The 22,191-nt window shown below is 36.7% G+C and overlaps 1 protein-coding gene across 1 annotated transcript in view; it reads left to right on the forward strand.

Moving 5' to 3' along the window:
* The window catches only part of LOC149803861 (inositol-pentakisphosphate 2-kinase-like), a 173,566-nt gene extending 151,700 nt beyond the window's left edge, over nucleotides 1-21,866 (forward strand). The window contains exons 11-14 of the mRNA XM_089953675.1: nucleotides 3,758-3,896; nucleotides 8,422-8,554; nucleotides 11,303-11,376; nucleotides 21,033-21,866. Of these exons, the coding sequence (XP_089809801.1) occupies nucleotides 3,758-3,896; nucleotides 8,422-8,554; nucleotides 11,303-11,376; nucleotides 21,033-21,219 (533 nt within the window). The 3' untranslated portion in view covers nucleotides 21,220-21,866. The remainder of the gene's footprint in view (nucleotides 1-3,757; nucleotides 3,897-8,421; nucleotides 8,555-11,302; nucleotides 11,377-21,032) is intronic.
* Nucleotides 21,867-22,191: the final 325 nt, after the last annotated feature.

Genomic DNA, 22,191 nt, shown 5'->3' on the forward strand with positions numbered 1-22,191 from the left:
GGATAAATCAGCTTCGAAGAATTGTTATTGACGGAGTCAGTGACGGAGTCACCAACGACAACGACATCATCGATGCAAGCGTCATTGATAGAAAACTCTCGGGTTACCGCCAACAGGATAAAAAAAAACAACGGCGTTTTGATATTGATGCCGAATTAATAATTGCGTTACGACAACAACAGAATAATCACTGCGTGAGTTGTAATTGTATAATGAGTTGGCGCTATTCGGATAAAGACGCTCGCCAATTTACCGTGGACAGGATCGATAACAGTCTCGGTCATGTCAAAAACAATGTGAGGTTGACATGTCTTGAGTGCAATAGACGCAACGGCGCTAGTTAAGACCACGCGGGGGTAATTGAGTATCGTCAGGTATCACTTGTAGTTGCTCACGTGTAAATCCGCGCTGAGGAGCAGTTGAATCCAGTCTATAGATCGGTGGTCTACCAGTTGATCGTGTTATCGTTGATATGTTATGTGTGGTAACACTCCAGATAGGATCAGTAGCTCTTTTTTTACCGCCTTCAAGCTCTCCTGGTTCATATAGATATCTCACGGTAACATCGCCGAGAATCGGCTTGGAAACGCTATCTATTTTTGATCTTCCGGGTATATACTCGTATTTAATCGCGTCGCTGGGCTTCATGTTGATTGCTCGGGTAATCTCGTTATTTAACGCTGCAATTACGCCTGGCAACCTTTTGACCCATTCACGAGATCGTTTTTCTTGGATGAATTCCTTCGCGTATTGATATCCAAATAACCGTTCAGCAAGAGTCCGATTGAATCGTTCAACAATTGCCTGATCACGATGTAGCGCAGTATGACCTCATCGTATCGCGACGCCATGATGTTTCAGCGTTGATAAAACAGCGCCGCGAAATTCACTACCGGGATCAACTTGTAATAGATTTGGCCAGCGCAGAGGACCTCTTTGATAAATTCTTTCAAACGCAGCGGCCACTTCAGTTGCTGACTTTGTTTTTAACGGCTCCGCTTGTTTGTATCGACTCGCAACATCAACTACGGTTAGCGCGTATTTGTAACTGTTGTCATGCGGCAAAAATAGTATATCAGCCTGATGAACTTCATTAGGTACGCTGACATCAAAGCGCGAGAAGTTGATTTGTTTAGGCGGTGGTAGATAGATTTGCCATATAGCCTGTTTGGATAACCAATTAGCCGCAGTGGTCTTTGTTACCTTTGCAGCGCTTGCAAGCTTACCAATTGCGGCCTTCCCCTTCCAGTATCCTCTCGGAGAATAATAGATGGATTCCATGTTGTTATTATAAACGCTAGCGTTTTCAATTACCAGCGCGAGAAGCTCCGCTTCCAATCATTAATTTACCTTTCATAGCCGATTTTACCAACCATGAAGCCAATTTTTCTTTGACGGATTTATCAGGGATAGCATTTAACGCGTGAATTAATTTTACGTCCGCGATATGACGCTGTTGCAGATCGCTACTTTTGTAAGCAACATCATGAGCATGACACGCCTTATCGATAGCATTTATTGGGTACTCACCGGGTTTGGGTTGATTTTGATCATCGAGTCTGATATCTAATCGTGTTCCGGGGCCACAGTAGCTATATCCTGGGAGGTGTTTTTCTCCTGGATACTTTGCCCACGGGGTTCTGGGGAGTTTTGATAACTTGGCTGCAATATCACCTCCTCGCTTTTTTTTAAAACATCTCCGGGTCTAATAGAAATAAATCTAAATTTCTTTATACCGCATTGTGCACACTTGCCAGTAAGCGCCGATCTGTTATTTCTTGTTGTAACGGTTGTCATATCATTTGTGCCAGTACGCACTCTACACTTTACACAATATAGATCCATAATTTATGTATAGAGACATGAATATAATTGACTTTTCAGCGACTAAAAGAAGAGAACCAGTTAAGCATGTTGCAGCGTTACCAAACTCGATCCGGCTGATTATCATCGGACCATCTGGATCCAGCAAGATGCAATTACTACTTAATTTAATAATGAGATGGATGAAGTGGGATAAGTTGTATTTAATCGCCCCTAGCGTGGATGATCAACGATGCTACGAGGTGTTGAAAGATTTCAACGAGAATGCATCAGCGATCGCTAAAAAAAATGTCATCGAGTTTATTACAGATATCAATGATGCACCAGGTATCGATGATATTGATGGCGACGTTAACAATCTAGTCGTGTACGATGATGTTATGTTAGACAATCAAAAAAACCCAGCTAGGATATTTTCCAGAGGCAGGCATAAAAACACTGACGTGATATATGTCACTCAACGATACACTCAGATTCCAAAAGTAATCAGAGACAACTGTAATATTCTTGCTGTATTCAACGGCGTTGATACACACACGCTACGAAATATTTGGCAGACATGGTGCGGCGGTGACATGGACTTTAATGTTTTTCGAAACTTTTTTAGTCATGCTCAGTCGACCCCACATGGATTCGTAACGATAAATTTACATGATCCTCGGACACGATATCGTATCGGACTTGACCAAATATTCGGTTAGTTGTAAATAATTTTCATTGTAAATAACCATTTAGCAGCAGGGGGGGCGATGACATCGACGCGGTCGTCGATGTGCTTACCGGACGCTGACGACGCTGGGATCGGCGCGCAGAAGGCATTAATTAAACCAAATGACGTCCGGACAATTGTCGATTTGGCCCCTCGACGATGACAACGACGACGACGTCGTTTTTTTTTTACCAGGCGCTGACGACACCGGATCCGCTGAGTGCAGAAAGTATTAATTAAGCCAAATGACGTTTGGACAAAATGTCCGATTCGCCCCCCCTGCTGCTACTGGATAGTTATTTAAAAGAATGTAGTAAAGTGCTCTTAGATATACTGTGATCGATCAATTGACAAGTACCTTGCAAACTTGAGCTTTCCTGACCTGAATTTTACCTTATCTTTGGCATTAGAAAAGTGGATTTGTAAATCCCTCATGGATGGTAATGGTGCAGCTAAATTTACTCTCTCCTTTATCTGCACTCCTTTATCTCCTGGGTACCATGTTCTTTCACAACTCTGTCCTGCCAACCCTTCCTCCAAGATAAAAGATCAAACTCATGACTCAGCAATTTTTTTCTTGCTGATTGACTTTAAAGAGCCTTCCATTAGATTTGAAGTTGGAGGATGAGTTGCCAAAGTAGGCGTGAGGGGTTTGGGGATCCCCTCCAATTAGGATACAGGTGGTGTTTTTTTTTAAGTAGCTGGATGTGAAGTAGAAGTAGGCATATAAGTCACCTGGCTTCTGGCTAATAATTAATGAAAGTCCAGGACCTGTAATTGTAAAAAGATCCGTGTTTTCAATTCAAGTATTAGTAAAGTTCATGTAAATTACATAAGGAACACAAATTTTGCTAACAATGTGAGGAGACAGCGTGAAGAAAAAACTCTCTTTAAAGCATATAGTCAAGATTGAAATGGTTTGAAGTCAAAGCCTGACTTGATTTTAATATTAAAGTGCAGATCACAGATGATCAAATGGTACATTTCAAAGGCAATACTTCATTAACATTGCAAATATTTGGTGATTGGATGCAAAATCCCTGCTTGCACTTTGATCTTGTGATTTGCATCAGGCATTGATTGTTCATAGTAAATCACAGTTCTGTGTTGTATTTACAAACATTTCTATATGAAAGTTTGTCAAGATATGTCCATTTAACTATCATTGCTAAGATTTCTTATGCAGTCTTTCTTTTTAATGGTAAAATGACATTTTATTTCTAGGTAAGAAGTTCACACTGGTAAAGGGCTGTGTTCTGGAGCGAGTGTTGAGTGTTCAGCGAATGGATGACCTGGATATCCATGGTGTTTTCCCCCTCTATCAGAAACTGGAGGAACATCTTAAACACCACTCAGAAGAAAGGTTACTACTTCCTCACAAAACAGTGCTACAGCTAGGTAGAAATTAAAGGGGTACCCTTCCCTGTCATCAGCTTTTCACCCCGTGCCCTTGGCTGTGGCTGTGCACTGTCTGCCCCAACTGTACATGTAAAAAAAAACAACTAAATTATATCATTTCTTTATTCTTACCAAATACACATCATTGTCCTTTCACCCAGATGTTAAAGAGCATCTTGTGTTCTTCTTGTGATGTAAACAAATGTGCTGATTGTGATGTATTGGAAGGAATGCACACAATTACCTTAGTTTCCAAGTCAAAGAAAGAAAGTGTTCCACCCACCCCATTTCCACCACCTCAAAAATATATGTAGCAGGAGCATTGCATGAAATGTATAAAATTGAACCCGTCCACCACCTCTTAAATCTTCTGAAACAATACTTCTTGTTCAGTCTTTTGGCTACATTTGTTCCCATTACAGCCCCTATTTATAGCACCCAAAAATGCCATTCACACAATTTTGTTTTTTAATTTTTAGATTTCAATTATCATCTGTCTTGTGCTTGAAAACTTGTTTCTGCACCTAGCAGATCACTTCATATTGATTTTATGCCATTCTTAAAGAGCTATTAACTGCATGTTTTGGTATCATTGAAGGAAATTTTTAACTGTTGCTACAAAAAAGTCGTGAACTATATTGCTGTTAGAAAAAAAAAATAACAGTTTGTGTGCTAGATAGAGGTTAGGCATTTGACAATTAAAATCATAGCTTCACAATGGTTTTTGTTGGCATAGCTCAAGAACTTTGTAACATATTCTGATTTAATTTGTTTCATAGACTTATATGAGCATTATGGGGATTTGATTTTGTTTAGAAGAGTTATATTCCCTAGATTTGTTGTCCTCCTGATAAGGGTTTTGGCAAGAACTTTACCAAGCCTGTAATGTTGCTTCAGATTTTTACCAAGAAACAAATTTGAACTGTTTTATACAAAAGCTTTACAAACGTAGTACCAATAAGAACTAATTAGTGATTAATAAAACATATATGACTTATTGAGAGGTATTTGTCACTAGGGAGACGTTTAAAGTTATCAACTTTTACAAATTTGTATTATTTGCATCAATAAATTTGTTACTCTGTTCATAATTGTTTGACCACTCCGGTGGCTTAGTGGTGAGAGCATCTGACTCAGATGCGGTCAGTCATGGGTTTGATCCCCAGCCGAGTCATACCAAAGACTTATAAAAATGGTAGTAACAGCTGCCTCGCTTGGCGCTCAGCATTAAGAGGTTAGTGTTAGGACTGGTCGGCCTAGTGTCAGGATAATGTGACTGAGTGGGACATCATGCTACATGTCTGCGTCATGATGCCCCAGTGCTAGACATAACTATAAACTGTCACACTGCAGACATCATAGCGATATGACTGAAAAATTGTTAAAGCTACGTTAAAAATCCAAATCACACGCACACACACACTTAATTGTTTGATCGTATGTATGTTAGTACTTTATCAAATTTTTCTATTTGAAATAGGATTTTAGTTTGTCATTAGTGATGTTATTTACTAATAAATTACTAACAGATTATTTTAAGTTTGATATGTTAATTTTTTCCTATTTTTCTTTCAACTGATAATTGCCATCTCACATCTGTTTGTTGGGTTTGAGTCTGGAACTTGTCCAGTGTGGGTGTGTGAGAAAGCTGTCAGTAGCTTCCCATGGATCAGTGGTTCTTACTGGGGGTTTTCCCATGTTCATCCTCGACCAGTAATACTGGCAGCCATATACAGTCTATATCTTGTGCTGAGAAATGGCATTAAACCCCAAAAATCAGTAAACATTTTTCATTAAAAAATTCATTGATGATATTATCAGGTTTGAAGGTCAAAGGTCATGATAGATTTTATTTTACATTATTTGTCTCCTGAGCATAATTCAAATAAGAAAATACTTTTGTTACCTAATAGATTTGGTATGTTGGAGTTTCTTGAAAATACTCGGCAATTAAATGAAATAAAAGAAGGGAGGATATGGACTTTTCATGAATTTCTACCAAAAATTATTTGATCAGTTTACTGTCTTTCATCACCTATTTGCTTAAAACTTGTTTTTGGAATGTTGGTGAGAAGCAGTGATCATAGAAACCTGGTTCAGACAAAATAGCACCTGGTGCTGTCAATGAAATGTCAGTCTGCTCAGGGCCATAAGTGTCAAGGGCTGAAACATTTTGTTTATTTTGGGGCTGAAACGTCTGTCTACTTAGTGCCGGAATGTCTTTGGGTGGAAGTGTCTATGGCCAAAGTGTCTTACGGCTGAAATGTCACTTTACTGTCCCTGGGTAACCAACTTTAACAGTTTTGTTGCCCAGCAGATATTTTTGTTTGTCCAGTGAAATACTGTGGATGCCCCCACGATTGCTGTAACAAAAATTCTTTAAAAGCTTTCACTGTCTTTATCGCTCTTTCTATCACACACACACACACACACAGAGTAGCCATTTCACCATAAACTAATATAGTATTTGTGGTTGGTTTGATTCTTTAAATATCCCATTAGCTCAAATCAGTCACCAGAAACAACTGTCACATGCTCTGCAGCAAAATACACATTCTTTAACAAATTGGTGATAAAGTGTAAATCACAATTATAGGCATTCATTGTGTCAAGTCAAAGATGAAAGAAGCTGCTACCATATTGTAGTGTGTTGACGAGTGTCATTTCTTTTAATAGCTATTCTGAAGGGTTGGTAATATTAACTGTGCTTAATTGATCAGATAATGAGTTAGGTGACTTTTGTGGATTAGTGTGTCCAATAACTGATGACAATCAGCCAACACTCAACTAGTTGCCAGTTTAACAATAAAATGGTGGCCTTTTCATGAGCAATAATCACCTAATACTCATCAAAGGGCCAGGTTAATTACATGATAAAAGAAATAGTTGCCCAGCATTCATTTTTAGTTTTCCTGGGCTCTCAAGAAGTGGTTTTTATTACCCCTACATAGACCTGTCTTGCTATTGCATATAATGTGTCAACTGATCTGAGTCAGTGCAGTGCATTGTGAGTTATATTAAACTCTGTTTATGGACCATGATATACCAATGCATTATGAGTTTAAGTAAACTGTATGGACCATGAGATGCCAAGGCATTACATGAGTTTAAGTAAACTGTGTGGACATTGAGATGCCAGTGCATTATGCATTCAAGTAAACTGTTTGTGGACCATGATATGCCAGTGCATTACGAGTTCAATGTGGACCATGATATGTCAGAGCATTATGTGAGTTCAGGTAAACTTTGTGTGGACCATAATATACCAGTGTATTATGAGTTTAAGTAAACTGTATGGACCATGAGATGCCAGTGTATTATGAATTTAAGTAAACTGTGTGGACCATGAGATGCCAAGGCATTATGAGTTTAAGTAAACTCTGTTTGGACCATGATATACTAATGCATTATGAGTTTAAGTAAACTCTGTGTGGACCATGACATGCCAGTGCATTATGGGTTCAAGTGAAGTCCATGTGGACCATGATATGCCAGTGCATTACAAGTTCAGTGTGGACCATGATATGTCAGTGCATTATATGAGTTCAAGTAAACTTTGTTTGGACCATGATATACCAATGCATTATGAGTTCAAGTAAAGTTTGTGTGGACCATGATATGCCAGTGCAATATGAGTTCAAGTAAACTGTTTGTGGACCATGATATGCCAGTACATTACGAGTTCAGTGTGGACCATGATATGTCAGTGCATTATATGAATTCAGGTAAACTTTGTTTGGACCATCATATACCAGTGCATTATGAGTTTAAGTAAACTGTGTGGACCATGAGATGCCAATGCATTATGAGTTTAAGTAAACTGTGTGGACCATGACATGCCAGTCCATTATGGGTTCAAGTAAAGTCCATGTGTACCATTATATGCCAGTGCATTACAAATTCAATTTGGACCATGATATGTCAGTGCATTACATGAGTTCAAGTAAAGTTTGTGTGGACCATGATATACCAATGCATTATGAGTTTAAGTAATGTCTGTGTGGACCATGATATGCCAATGCATTATGAGTTTAAGTAAAGTCCATGTGTACCATTATATGCCAGTGCATTACAAATTCAATTTGCATTACATGAGTTCAAGTAAACTTTGTTTGGACCATGATATACCAATGCATTATGAGTTCAAGTAAAGTTTGTGTGGACCATGATATACCAATGCATTATGAGTTTAAGTAATGTCTGTGTGGACCATGATATGCCAATGCATTATATAAGTTCAGGTATGCATCATATTCAAGGGTTAGATTTGATCAACACTGTTGTACTTGGATAGGTATATAAACCCAGGTCAAACATTCAAAAGCTGAAAATTCACAATTAGTTTCATAATATTTGACAACAAAATTGAATTCAAGTGCATAGTGAACATCATTTCTGTAATTTCAGGAATTTTCGGTGAATACTTTACAAAGGTTCTGTGCTTGAGTTTTAATTCATGTCAGAAATTCTGTTGTTTGCTTTGTTCTTAGTTCATCATGGTGCTTGGATGGTCCTTATGAATATGAATCTTGGCTAGGCCCATGTGAGAAATGTGGGATCCAGACATGCAGCAGCAGTTGTAGTCTTGAGAAACAGGACCAGATTGCAGAGGCCGTAAATAAGGTAGAGTACGTACAATGAGTATAACATAAAATATACAGTGGATTCACCAAATTTTTTTTTTAGGGGATGTGTGCCAATTTTCATGTATTTCCTGATTACTTCAGAATAAGGAATATAAAGACCAACATAACAAGGATCAATGAACTATAAGAATACCCAGCCATGATCAACAAATGCAATGAGTAACAAAAATTTAATTACTTGTAAAACCTAACAGATTGATCCCCTCAAAAATAAACAAAATCACAAATGTTTGGTTTAGCCAGTTGCATTTACTATAAATGTAGGAGAAAAAAAATATGCATGCCAGTAAAGGAAGTCCAGATCAAAGTCATTCCTAAGATGTACATGCCAGTAAGGGAATTCCCAGACAGAGATGTCCACTAAGAACAATCTGCAGTCTTCCAGCCGGCTCTACCCAGTAATCACATTTATAAAGGCTTAAAGGTTTTTAGTATTTATATCATTTTTAAAAAAAATATACAGTCATTTGTAGCAGTGTTGAAATACATATTTTGCTAAAATAAATTGAGTAACTGGTTTCATTTAGCAATTAATCACTTACATTGGTGTATTTATTTAGCAAATATCAAACAATGCATTTTGATTTTGGTTGCAAATGGCATGGTTGTTCAAACCAGCAGATCCTCAGATTATCTGTGCCTGGAATCGTGAAACTTGGCGAGAGGATGCATCATGAAGAATAATACAACCTCATCACAAATTTGGCCACTGTGACCCATATTGCTTATATCACTGATTTGAGTTGTGTGTTTTAACTGTTGATGCCAAATTCATTAAACTTGATGTCTGTTAGCACACTAGTACAGTTGTTGTTGTGATTTGGATTTTTAACATAGCTTTAACAATTTTTCAGACATATCACTTACCTCTTAATGCTGAGCGCCAAGTGAGGCAGCTGTTACTACCATTTTTGTAAGTCTTTGGTATGACTCGGCTGGGGTTCAAACTCGCAACCTCCCACTTCCGAGGCAGACATTTTAACCACAGGGCCACCGGAGCAGTCACTAGTACAGAAAAAGAGTAACAGTGACATACATTTCACATTTAATAAGTTGTTCAAGACCAAATAGGTTTATTACATGCTCTGTACATACTATCCCATCTAGAAACATGAAACTTGATAAAGGGATGCATCATAATAAGTACTAAACTCTGCTAAAAAACAGTGTCTCTGTGACCAATATGTCATGCTTCAGTGAATTTATTGAAATTTTGTGTTTAGAGTTTATTTATTGGATGCTGTTTATGTTCAGATTATGAAACTTGATCATTGGATGCACTTCTGTTATTACCTCACCCCTACAACCTGAGGTCACTTTGACCTATATTTTATGCTTTACTAATATAGGTTAAGTATATGTTCTTAGCTTGTTACTACATAGATTTTTCTGGGGCCCCAACCGTCTGAGTGGTCTAAAGTGCTCACCATTACGGATCACTCCATCTCACCTCTGTCTGCGTGGGTTCGAGTCTCAGGTTCGGCCAATGTGGATATGTGAGAAAGCTTGTCGGGAGCTTCTCGTGGGTCGGTGGTTCTTTCCAGGGTTTTCCCTGTTTCTTCCTGCACCATTAATACTGGCTACCATGTATCTTGTGCTGAAAAATGGCATTAAACCCAACAACAACAACAACATAGATTTTTCCATGCTATATATATATATCCTAGTCTACACAGAAGGCCCCTTAGGAGGAATTGCTTAGTTAGTATCAAACTTACTTGTTATGTACTATTCATTGTATATTGTGACAAATTAATTCCAGCAGGTTAACTGTGTTGTACATGTGAGTAAGTAAAGGAGATGAGTGCAGTATATGCTTTTTATGCAAGGCCTCAGCAGCAGTCGCAAATCAAGATATTTACTGATGCATGAACTGTAAAACAGTGTCTTATATTTTAAGGTTCCACCAAGTAAAATCTAGCTCACAAGGGTGGAGAATGATAATAACTTCTCAAGTAGATTTTAAAACAACGATACTTTTCAAAATTATTCTCTGGTTTTCTTCAGCTCATTAGCACCTCTACTTTGCTATTATAGAAGTCAATGTTCATAAAGTTTTTGTTTTGTTATGCATTGTCAGTGTAGATAGGTAGGTATATAGGTATATATGTATGTATAGATGCATATGTATATGGTTTAATATCACATCATTATAACCCTGGCAAAATAGTGCTGCATACAAGTTCTACAAATGTGAAGAAAAAAGTTAAAAATAAAAAAAATGCCAACAGATAATGAAGCAGATATGATTGTGCAGATTACTTATTCTGAATTTATTTTCTGCATGAGAAAATAAGGTTTACCATAGTTGCTGTAAAATACTAAAATCATTTTAGTGTCGAGTTCTAGTTAATATCTCCATAACCATTTGAGATATTTTCATGAAACTGGGTATGCATTTGTATCATGACAAGTTTGTGCTCGTGTAAGATTTGGCTTTGTCAGATTAGTACTTCTGGAGTTATCTCCCTGCTTGTTGAAATTTTTATTTGCACTTCTTATCTTGTGAGGGATATTGATTGATTACATACAGATTTTTGTTTGTTTCGAACACCAATGAAAGGGCATACTTACTATGAACTTAAACTTGGAGATCTGATAATGGAGAGGGGAAAATTATTTATCTTAAGAGTTTGACGTTTCAAACATTTTTAGTCTTAATGAAATTTATCATAGAACGAATGACAAATGAGATGATGTACATGTATTATTTTTATGAATGCAGGTAAAGCGATTTCTGATATCCAAGACCATGCAAGATTGTTCAATAATGGTGGCATTGCAACGAGTCTCAGAAAAGTAAGTATCTACCTATATAGATGCAAAAGATCATATTGTGTATCTTGGATCTTTTCTATAAATTTAATTTATGAGAAACCTGAAACATACTGAAAAATTGGTAAATTGGTTTATATGCTTAATTTTATAGCCCACCTCCATAATAGAGGCAGTGATGTATAGTAAACCTCATGTCTGTTATTACATCTGCTACACAGTCTGTTTAGTGCAATGGGTCCTGAATGGATGGTCGTGTCAACATGGGGTTTGCACGAAAAGACTTAATATGATGTCTGTCCCAAATGAAAATGATGCTAATCTGATGTTCAATATGGCCACCATGGCAGCCATCTGGAATTTATTGACATGGGAGTTTTCACTTGATGACTTCTAGTGTTGACCTGACCTTCAATATGGCTACCACATTGGCCATATTAAAAGTTTTGTTATTTCTATGCCTTCAGGATGAATGGTCATACAACATGGATTTTTCGCAAAAATACTTCATGTGATGTCTGATGTGATATTTACTTGGATCTGAATGGTGCTGATCTGGCATCTAATATAACCACTATCTTGAAAATCTTGATATTGCTACTCCTTAATGGAAAGTCATCTCATTGTAGGGTTTTTACCAGAAGACTTCTTATGATATGTGGTTGAATCTAAATTAATATAGCACTGATCTGACTTTGAATAGTCTACCATGGTGACAGTTTGGCAAATGTTGCTGTTGCTGTTGCTACTTGTCCCAGATGGATGATCATATAGACATAAAAGTTTTATTGGTCCTGAAAAAAAAAATGGAGTCTATTCCAAATCCATTATAACCACCACAGCAACTAATTTGAAAATCTGTTGTTAGTTGCATAGAAATATCAGAGAGGGTTTGAATGCTAAGCAATCAAACAAGACGAAATGGTCTTATCTTGAAATGCTGGAAGTTCTTTTCCACTAGTAGAGCATCAATCCCTTTGAGGGATTCTTGTATTATCTTTTTGGCCTTGTAGCCATATATAACAATCTCATTAGTGCAGTTAATCCCCAAGTTTTTGTTGAGTTACCATGAAACTTGGTAAACCTTATGGAAATTACCTAAGATGGCCATAATGACAAATCACTTTGAGACTTCAATTTTCAGCTCTGCTGGTTCATTGACCACAAGAGCTTATGGGATGGCCTGTTGGCCTTCTGCCATCATTCATCCTACATCTATCCATCCTTTTGCACAAGTTTGTTATTGCTGTGCCTTTTAAACTACTTGGAAGACTGATGTGAAACTTTACACACACATTCATCCTGTGGTTTACTTTGTCGTAAATGAAAATGGTGCTGATCAGACTTAATGTCATAGGACTTGCAGATTTAAATGGACCATGATGAAACTTGAATCTTATTGCAGTGTACGACACAATCTCACAGGACTTGCAGATTTAAGTGGATCATGATGAAACTTGAATCTTATTGCAGTGTATCTGAAGATCTATGTGTTGACAAATTCCTGTGTTCCAGCCAGTTTAGGTATTGCTCTTTTTTAATTTGTACCTGATGTAGTATTTGACAAAAACACATCTAGTTTAAGTTTCCAGTTCTTGCAATGAAAGTTTGTATATGTGATGATTAGCATTTGAAAATGGACATGTCAGGAAATAATTTGCTCATGTAAATTTATTCATGGTTATTCCCCTTTATTTCATGCACAGGAATGCATTGTAAAACAGACCTTTTGAAAGACAGCCTGCCTTGGAGTGTTTTATGGATTGTTGTGAAACTTTTTGATTCGCAACAGAATGCAGTATATGACTGAAAGTTGTGAATGCAGCTACTCTTGCAGTTTTTACTTGATTGTAGCAAAACAATGTACATGGTCATTATCATCAGATATGCATGTTGTCACTTGTCATTTTACTCACCCAATTTTTAGGACTGTTGTGCACGTTTTTCACAATAGAATGATCTTCCATTATATGGTAGGTCTGGGGTCAGCAACCTATTTTACATAGCATGCCACTTTTTTCTGGATTAATTACAAAATGAATGAGTGCATGCCACCAATAAGAGAGTAACACTGTTAAAATCGAGAATTTTGCTGCCGTTTGCATGCCACACAAAATCTTACGGTGTGCCACCTTATGGCACATGTGCTGTAGGTTGCCAACCCCTGTGGTAAGGTTGGGATGCAGAGGCGGTAATGGTACATTTATGTGACAGGTTCGTCATCATTCCTGTAGTTTAAAGTATTTATTTGCTTATAATAATCTTGATAAAATGTTTCTTATATTCTGTATGGCATGCCCTATACATTTTATGTAAGTGTTAAAAATTTTAATCAAACATACGCAAATGAATTCTCCTAAGATGCAAAAATATATTGATAGTGTGTAACCATGTCAGAGTTTAGTTAACACAAGCTGTCTAAAAGATTTTATTTTCCCATCTCCCTCAGTAATATCAACTTTCTGGGTCTGTTTTCAACACAAGATATATAAGCTGTTTAGGCAGTTATTCTTTATTTATTTGGGCTCCACAATGAAACGTGAAATCCAAACAATAATCACATTTTATATCCATCTTTATGTCCACTGTTCACACCTCCTGTAACCAGCAGTTACATCTTGTCTGATTCAGTGTAGCCCTTTTCCATCAGTATTGCATCTTTGCTAACATAGCTCATTGTAACCAGAATAGCTCAGAAACCGTTTAATATATTCTGATGTAAAATTTGGTATATACATTGTCTTACAGTCCTAGATGATCTTTTATGGGTTATGTTTTGTGAACTCCATTATGGATAGAGTTATGGCCCTTTATAGTTCTCACCTTACATTGGATCTTGCTTGTATCCAGCATAGCTCAGCAACCTCAACTTTACTGATCATCGCCTTCTCATCTCTTTCTGCAGAGGGTTCTATTCTCTGGCTCGGCCAATGTTGGTATATGAGAAAGCTTGACAGTTGCTTCTTGTGGGTTATTACAGAGGTTTCCCCAGGTTCTTTTTCCACCATTTGTACTGGTAAACCATGTATAGTCTATCATGCAATGAAAAATAGTGTTAAACCCAAAACAACAACAGAACTAGATACCATTTGGTAGGCAAATTGCCTTTTACATGTAGATGTTCTTTTTAAAGGTTTCAGCTTTTCAAGTCTATTGTTGATGGAGTTATTGCCATTTTTCTATCTATAATTATTTCCACTACAGCAAATCCTTGTAAACATCACAGCTCAGGAACCAGTCAGCATATTTAGATACAATTTGATGTATAGATCATCTAAAGACGTAACTGTACTTTTTGTTTAATTCCCTTATGGTAAAGTTGCAGCCCTTGACATACATTCACAAGAGACGATGCTTACAACTGGCATTGTTAAATAAAAACATTGAACATACTCTGATGTAGTTTGATACAAGCATAGACTTTCATGTGCCATTTATGGCTTTAGTTTTGTTTAAAAGAGTTATTGCTTGTCCTCCTGACTGGTTTCTGCAAACATTTCTTGGATTTCAACCTAACTCGGCATGTGGCTTCAGATTGACGAGACACTGAATTTAATTTCTCGCATTCCATAACATTATTTACCAGAGTTATGTCCCCCTGATTCTCCTGAATTCAGTTTCCACAGCATAACTTAGGTTCCACTCCAGAGTTTTCCATTTGTGTACAGGGTTCAGCACTGAAACAAAAGGTATTCCCTTGATTTTGCCTACTGGATTTGAGAGTACACAGTTAGACCTTAGTGTGTTTGTGCTGTTTCAAGCACATTTCACATGTACATGGAAGCACACATTTTTGCTACATGTCTACTTTAGGCAGCATGTAATTTTCCAGTTTGTGATTTTAAAGAAAATGTTAGCCCACTTAGACTGAATAATATACAAGTTTATGTTAACTTTCTTTACATTGTGAGAGTTTTGGAGCCCCGGATGTCTGAGTGCTCTAAAGCGCTCGCCTTTACTGATCACAGCCATCTGACATTTCTCCATATGGGTTCGTGCCTCAAGCTTGCCCAATGTGGTTATGTGAGAAAGCTTTTACCTAAAAGAAGCTAAAAGTTGTCTGCCCACGTAGGTGGTGGTCAACAGTGAACTACACCAAATCCTGTGAAATCTCAGCTACTACTTCTGCTTGTGCCAAGCAGCACACTCTCATCAAGAGAGACATAGCAAAATCCTCTGACAAGTTTTCTCTACTAAAAGTTAGAGGAGTCTTCACTTCAAAAGGGAAGTATACTCCTATGTTTCCAGCATTTCTTTCTTTCCATGATGACAAAGTTCTGTCCTTGCAGTTTGCTGCATGTTACTATAAACAACAATTTAGTGATTTTTATCTCTAATTACTTTCAGGTAAGCTGTTAGAATTATTTATTTGCTTACCAGTCTGCACATGTATGTACTATAAACAATGCTCCAGTTATTCTACATGTACATGCAGTTCAAAATTCACATGCCTGTAGGTTATTTGTGACTGGAATTTATTATTCAGCATCCACTGTATACATATTAATACTGAGGCTATAATTCTCTACCTGTACAGGTCAAGTGCATCCCTCTACAGGTATTTATCATAGTAGGAAACCCTGCACAGATTCTTACCAGTTCAAAAAGTAGGATGCTCACTACGCTAAATGTATACAGGGCCTGCTCTGCTTTTGTCTTCCAGATTTAGAGCATGGTCGAGACAAGTCTGACAGCCAGTCTACATGTGTAGTTCACTGGTTTTCATCTTTTGAATACATGTCAGACTTGTGGACAGAAGTGAGTTGTACTTTGGGACAAAAACATCTGCTTGCACACATGGCATGAAACCATATCTTTTCTGTTGAGATGGAGAGCAGCAACAAGCATCAGTTTCAGCCTCTCTTATCCAAATTATGGACTGGTAACATGGATCAATATACCATAGCGTGTTCCAGCCTCAAGAATTGGACAACATCATACCAGTCCAAATGGCCATATTCCTTCACAACCAGACTTGGCCATATAACTCTGATGGCAATGAACCATGACCAGTATCAGTCATACAGTATCAGCGACCAGAAAACAAACTTGTCCATTTCTACCACTCTCTTATGAGGCCCTGTTTAATATCTTATTACCCAAGAATCCACTTAATGAAACCAGTTTTACATTTATTAGTCTGCATAGTGCTGATAGGCATTGTCTGCAGACAAGACCCAGTTTATATTGACACCCTCATGGATCAGTCTGCTTGCATAGTGCTGATAGGCACTCTCTACAGACAAGACCCAGTTTATATATACACCTTCATGGATCAGTCTTACCCACATGATATGTTAAAACACTTCTGGTGTACAATTTCCATCATGTGGTCAGTTTTCTCTTCACTTGCCCTCAAACCTCTGCCAGCCAAGAGACACTTTTTACAAGTAATGTGGTTTGACTTGCAGGTGTAGTGGGCCACCATCATCAACATTCTTCTCCAACTACTTCACATGTAGAGCACAAGATGTTGACTTCATTCTCTTGATCTCTAAACAACGATGCTGGCATTATGAAGGCAATGGAATATAATCTCAGTGTGGCACACAAATTACTTTATACAAATGTAGGCACCAATTAATTCAATAGCTAACTTTCTATGACTCTTATGAAAAACAATTTTAACCAATCACAGTTCAACCTACCGTTCTACGATCACTGCCATACTGTGCTATGATGGAAGAGAGGATATCAAAGAAACAAAAGACCTATCTGATCTATTCATTTTGATTCCACCTGGCCAATGACATTCGACCTTGCTGAAGTGGAAGTCATCTTGGGTATTAACCTGGTGGAACAAGACGCCATTCAAACTGCTTACTTAGTTCATCCATCTTATTAGTCCTGCTGCTTTATGTTGGTAGTCAGCAGACAAAATCAACAATACTTTTCTTATTGATGGACCTATCTCTTTGCACTTCCGCCACAATAGATGATTATTGCTCATGAAGTCCTCTGCTTTCGTTACCAAGAACAGATTTCCATTCATGAGGAATTAGATACTGGTAATAACTTCTGTCTATTCTGGACAGTTCTTCTGAATGTCATCTTTAGGACCCAGTGTGAGCTCTGAAATGGTACTTCAGGAGTATCAGTCTGTTGTAGTGAGGGAGATCACACCTCATTTTACCATCAAAAGAGGAAGGATGATATATTAACGTAGGCATTTTCATTCTGAATAATGTGGACTATATGTCCTGCTTATTGGACGAAATGCACACCAATGAATTTGATCCACATATTGGCTCATAAACACCGGCATCGCAAATGAGTATTGCGTTATCCAAATCAGTTTCAAAGGTATTCCGAATGATGGTCAGTAATGCACTGATGTCTCATCAGTACAGAAGAATCGCTGTGATATAATTCCAGAATATTTTAAAATGAATTTGCAGTATTTCTGATACAGCTATTATTCCATTTAATCTGAAATATTTTAAGTTCTGCAATTCCAGTGAACGATTAAATGAACAAAATTCCTCCCAATGTAACTGAATAATTTCCAAGACTAATGGTACTACTAAGAACACCTAATTATACATAATAAATCTGTTATTTAGGTTACTAATATGCATTAGAGGGAATGTAGTAAGAGGCTTCAGTGAATTATCTTGGCAGTTTGAAAGGACTCTATCACTAAACACCAACTAGATCAGCTTGGGCTCACTAGAATTCATGTCCTTAAATCTGGTTATGTGATGTTTACTTGTACTAATAGTATGACTCAACCTTGGAACTCTATGAATGAGTGCATATTACAGTCATGGGATATTAGTATTAAAAATGACATTAACTAAATGTCTGTTACAAAAATTTACTATGAAAATAATACACATAATATAGGTATACATAACACACTTTGGAGACTTCTTTCATAATACTTGGACAATAAGTTTGTATCATCATGATCTAGGTGGAGTTGCATAGATCTGCAGTTATTAATCGCATTGGATTGTTTGAGCTTGTTACATCTTTCGCAGCTATATTTCTGATAAATTTTGATGACCTGAAGACTAGTAAAGAATACTTCTTATGTTGAAAAGAAGGCAGAATCAAAATCTAAACAGAAGAGTAGGTGTTTATTGAATTCAACCTCATGGTTTACAGGTGCGATTCTGCCTGTTCCATTTAAAGATCACTGGCACTGTTATCTCAGTTCATTCAAATGCAACTATTTTTTTTTTAAAAAGGCCACATTGCATACATCCAATTTTCTGTGCTTAAAATTCAGGTTATTGCCTACCAAAATTAGGACAGTGTGAGTTTGCTACTAACAGTTGAACTAGAGCTCCTAGATAGTAATGTAAATATATTTATGAAATCATTTATTATGATAGTACTTTGAAATCATATCAACTAATATTGCATTAAAACAGTGATTAGATAAATGCAAGTATGACAAAAAAGAGCAGGTCCCTGTTGTTTTTGAATCAAAACAGAATAAATGTCTTTAAATTTGGATTGTATGCCATTCTATAACAGTTGAGGATATACAATGCTGTTAGGCATTTCTGCACACCTAAGGTTTTCGTCTCTAATGTTGAAGCAAAACGCATACTGAATTGGACCAATTGACAAAAATAAAATGCTGCAATACTTACCATTTGCAAAGAGACAATTGTCACCAGAATATCCTGTTAAAAAAAAAAATATTAATTTTGGACACATCGGAGTGGGTCTTCATGTTGGCATTTAGAAATCACATTTTCATATGCATTGTGAATCGAAATGTGGTATATTTTGGTACACTTTATGAATATAACTTTTCTTAATTAAAGTATGATCATTCTTACTTGATACAGAATCGATTTTTGACCCAAAATAACATGAGATCCAATGTTTACAGAAATGACGTATCATTGCGCAGAATTACCTGACGCGCAGAATTGGCCGACATGGTGGTAAGTAATCCCCATGTCAGTCCGTCCATCACACTTTATTGAACTTTTGTATTTTGGGCCTTTAAGGCACTGTGGGGCATGTTTGTTCCATGAATACATTTCTGTTTGAATAGCTCTTTTGTTGTTTGGTTGGCATGAATGAATTTTTCACTAAAAACATTCAGTAGGCATTAAGGATTAGAATACATTAATAAAATATAGACTTCTCACACATCTGAAGCTTTCTGATGAAAAAACTCCACTCAGTACCCCAGCAATATCTGTAGCATGATTTTTAGGTTAGTAAAATTTAGTAGTGAAGGAGATAGATGCAGGTGAAGAAGATTCAAAGTTCTTAGAAATCATTCTGACTTGATTTGCATCATCTGGCCTTACAGTATAGTTCTGTGTCCATTTTGCATCATGCATCCATCAACAATAACTATTTAAATTTCTTCTCAAAAACCACCAGAAGAGTTTTTATCAAATTTGTCTAAGAGTTTCCTAGCATGAAGTGCTTTCAAATTTATACAAATGATACCAACTTAGCATGAACATTGCCTACCAATACTAAAAACTAGTACTAATAAAAACTAAACAACTATGTATATACAAAATCTGAACAGAATTTGATCAGATTTGACCAAAACAGCTTGACATTAAGATGTTTCAGAAGGATACAAATGACGCCAATCTGCCACTGGCTGAAGAAAAAAAATTGGATTAAAACTTGATAGAAAGAATCCACCATGAAATAATGGCTACCTTTACTCAAAATAGAATAAGAAACTCCAACTTGAAATGACTTTTTCTCAAAAATAGCTGAACAAAATTTGACTAAATTCCTGACATAGAGGCTTTCAGTTTTATACAACTCTGCTGATCCACCATTGTATATGGCCAATGTTGATAAATACAGAAAAAGATTTCATTGGCTTTTTCTATTAAAAAAAACAAATGCAGAACAGAATTTTTTACAGAAGGAATCCTGACTTCATGCAACTTCGAAATTATACAGATGATCACAATTCGCTGAAAGTAGAAAATCTTTATGTGCAGCTTGTCTGAAAAAAACATAATTTGCATAAAGCAATCTGACATTGGGTTGTTCATTATTGGATGAATGATACTGATGTGCCGTCAGATACGATGAAAATATAATAACTAGAGAAACTGAAAAATTTGTTTCTCATGAAAATGCAATCAACAGCAGTATAAGAAATCTCTACAGGAAGCATTCTAATGAACCAGATTCCTTCGATGATTGCTCTTGCATTCGGCTATTACAAAGAAACGCATGATTCAAAGAGCATCAAGAATTTGGGGTTTGTTAAGAAACTGGGGGTGTAAACAGCATCAGGAATATAGGCCTGGGTATTTAAAGAAACTCTAGTGCTCCAAATTCAAACATTCTTTACCCAGTACATTTAATTTGAAAACATTAAAAACCATAGAACTTGAAGAATTTTCTTAAATTTGACTGATTCTATTTGCAGGCTTTCTTTAATGTCAGTTCTTTCAAACTTGAAAAATTTCCAAAGTATTTATTCAGCATGGACTGCCTGACTGACTGACAGCATGGACTGCCTGGCTGGATGACAGCATGGACTGCCTGCCTGACTGGCAGCATTGACTGCCTGACTGACTGACTTACAGCATGGACTGCCTGCCTGTCTGACAGCATGGATTGCCAGACTGATTGACAGCATGGAATGCCTGCCTCACTGACAGCATGGACTGACTGACTGACAGCATGCCCTGCCTAACTGATTTATAAGTGAGAGATCTCTATTTTAGGACATCAAGTAAAGACAGTTATCTGACAGATCCACAAGGAAGATTGTACCAGTTCTCCGTTAGCATTATTGACCTTGACCCCAAACCATTCAACAAGATTCTCACCTACTACAGGCAGGATGCCAAAATCAGCAAGGCTTACAGAGAGGCGGAGGACAAGATGCAAGCACCTACATTATCAGAGTAGATCCAAAGCCAGTTTACATAATACTGTTAATCTTACATAAGTTTTACCAAAGAAAAAAGTTCAAGTTTGTTTTCTTTAAATCGAAATGTTTTGATGTATTGCAAATTTTTAGTTATATCTGAGGAAGAACAAACACAAAAGGGTACAGTTCAGTAATGTTAAGAGGTTATAGAAGGATAATCAGTATATTGGTTTTTTTTTTGTAGCTATAAGCTGTGTTGAAAAATCTATATTGGACAAGATGTCTTTGGGGTCTCATACAGGTTTTAAAACACAACAATCCATAAGGTACAAGGATCTTTGTATTATAGATCTAACCTTTATTATAATAATGCTTTATTTATATTTCAAATCATCCTATATTTGTCATAATCTGTCATATTAGAGGTGTGTGTAATTTTTCTCTGCTGTGTATAATCATAAATATGTCACCAGTACTATAGGTTCAGAAAATATTTATGTCAAATGTACAATCAGGGACATATACAAATTTGTTTACAAGTCCCTGGTATTATAGCTTCAGAATAATTGTTTCTGTCAAATATACAATCAGGGACTTGTACTTCTGCGTATACACAAATTTCTCTTAAATGTATAATCAGGGACTTGTACTTATGCATATACACAAATTTCTCTCAAATGTACAATCAGGGACTTGTACATATGCATATGCACAAATTTCTCTCAAATGTACAAGCAGGGACTTGTACATATGCATATACACAAATTTCTCTCAAATATACAATCAGGGACTTGTACTTATGCATATACACAAATTTCTCTCAAATGTACAATCGGGGACTTGTACATATGCATATACACAAATTTCTCTCAAATGTACAATCAAGGACTTGTACATATGCATTTACTAGTCAGCAGTAATATTGCTTCAGAATACAAATTTCTCTCAAATATACAATGAAGGACTTGTAAATATGCACATATAATTCTGTATTACTGCCACTTCAAATA

This window comes from Sinohyriopsis cumingii, chromosome 3 (genome assembly GCF_028554795.1).
Source record: "Sinohyriopsis cumingii isolate HCF-2022 chromosome 3, ASM2855479v2, whole genome shotgun sequence".
Classification (NCBI taxonomy): Eukaryota; Metazoa; Mollusca; class Bivalvia; order Unionida; family Unionidae; genus Sinohyriopsis; species Sinohyriopsis cumingii.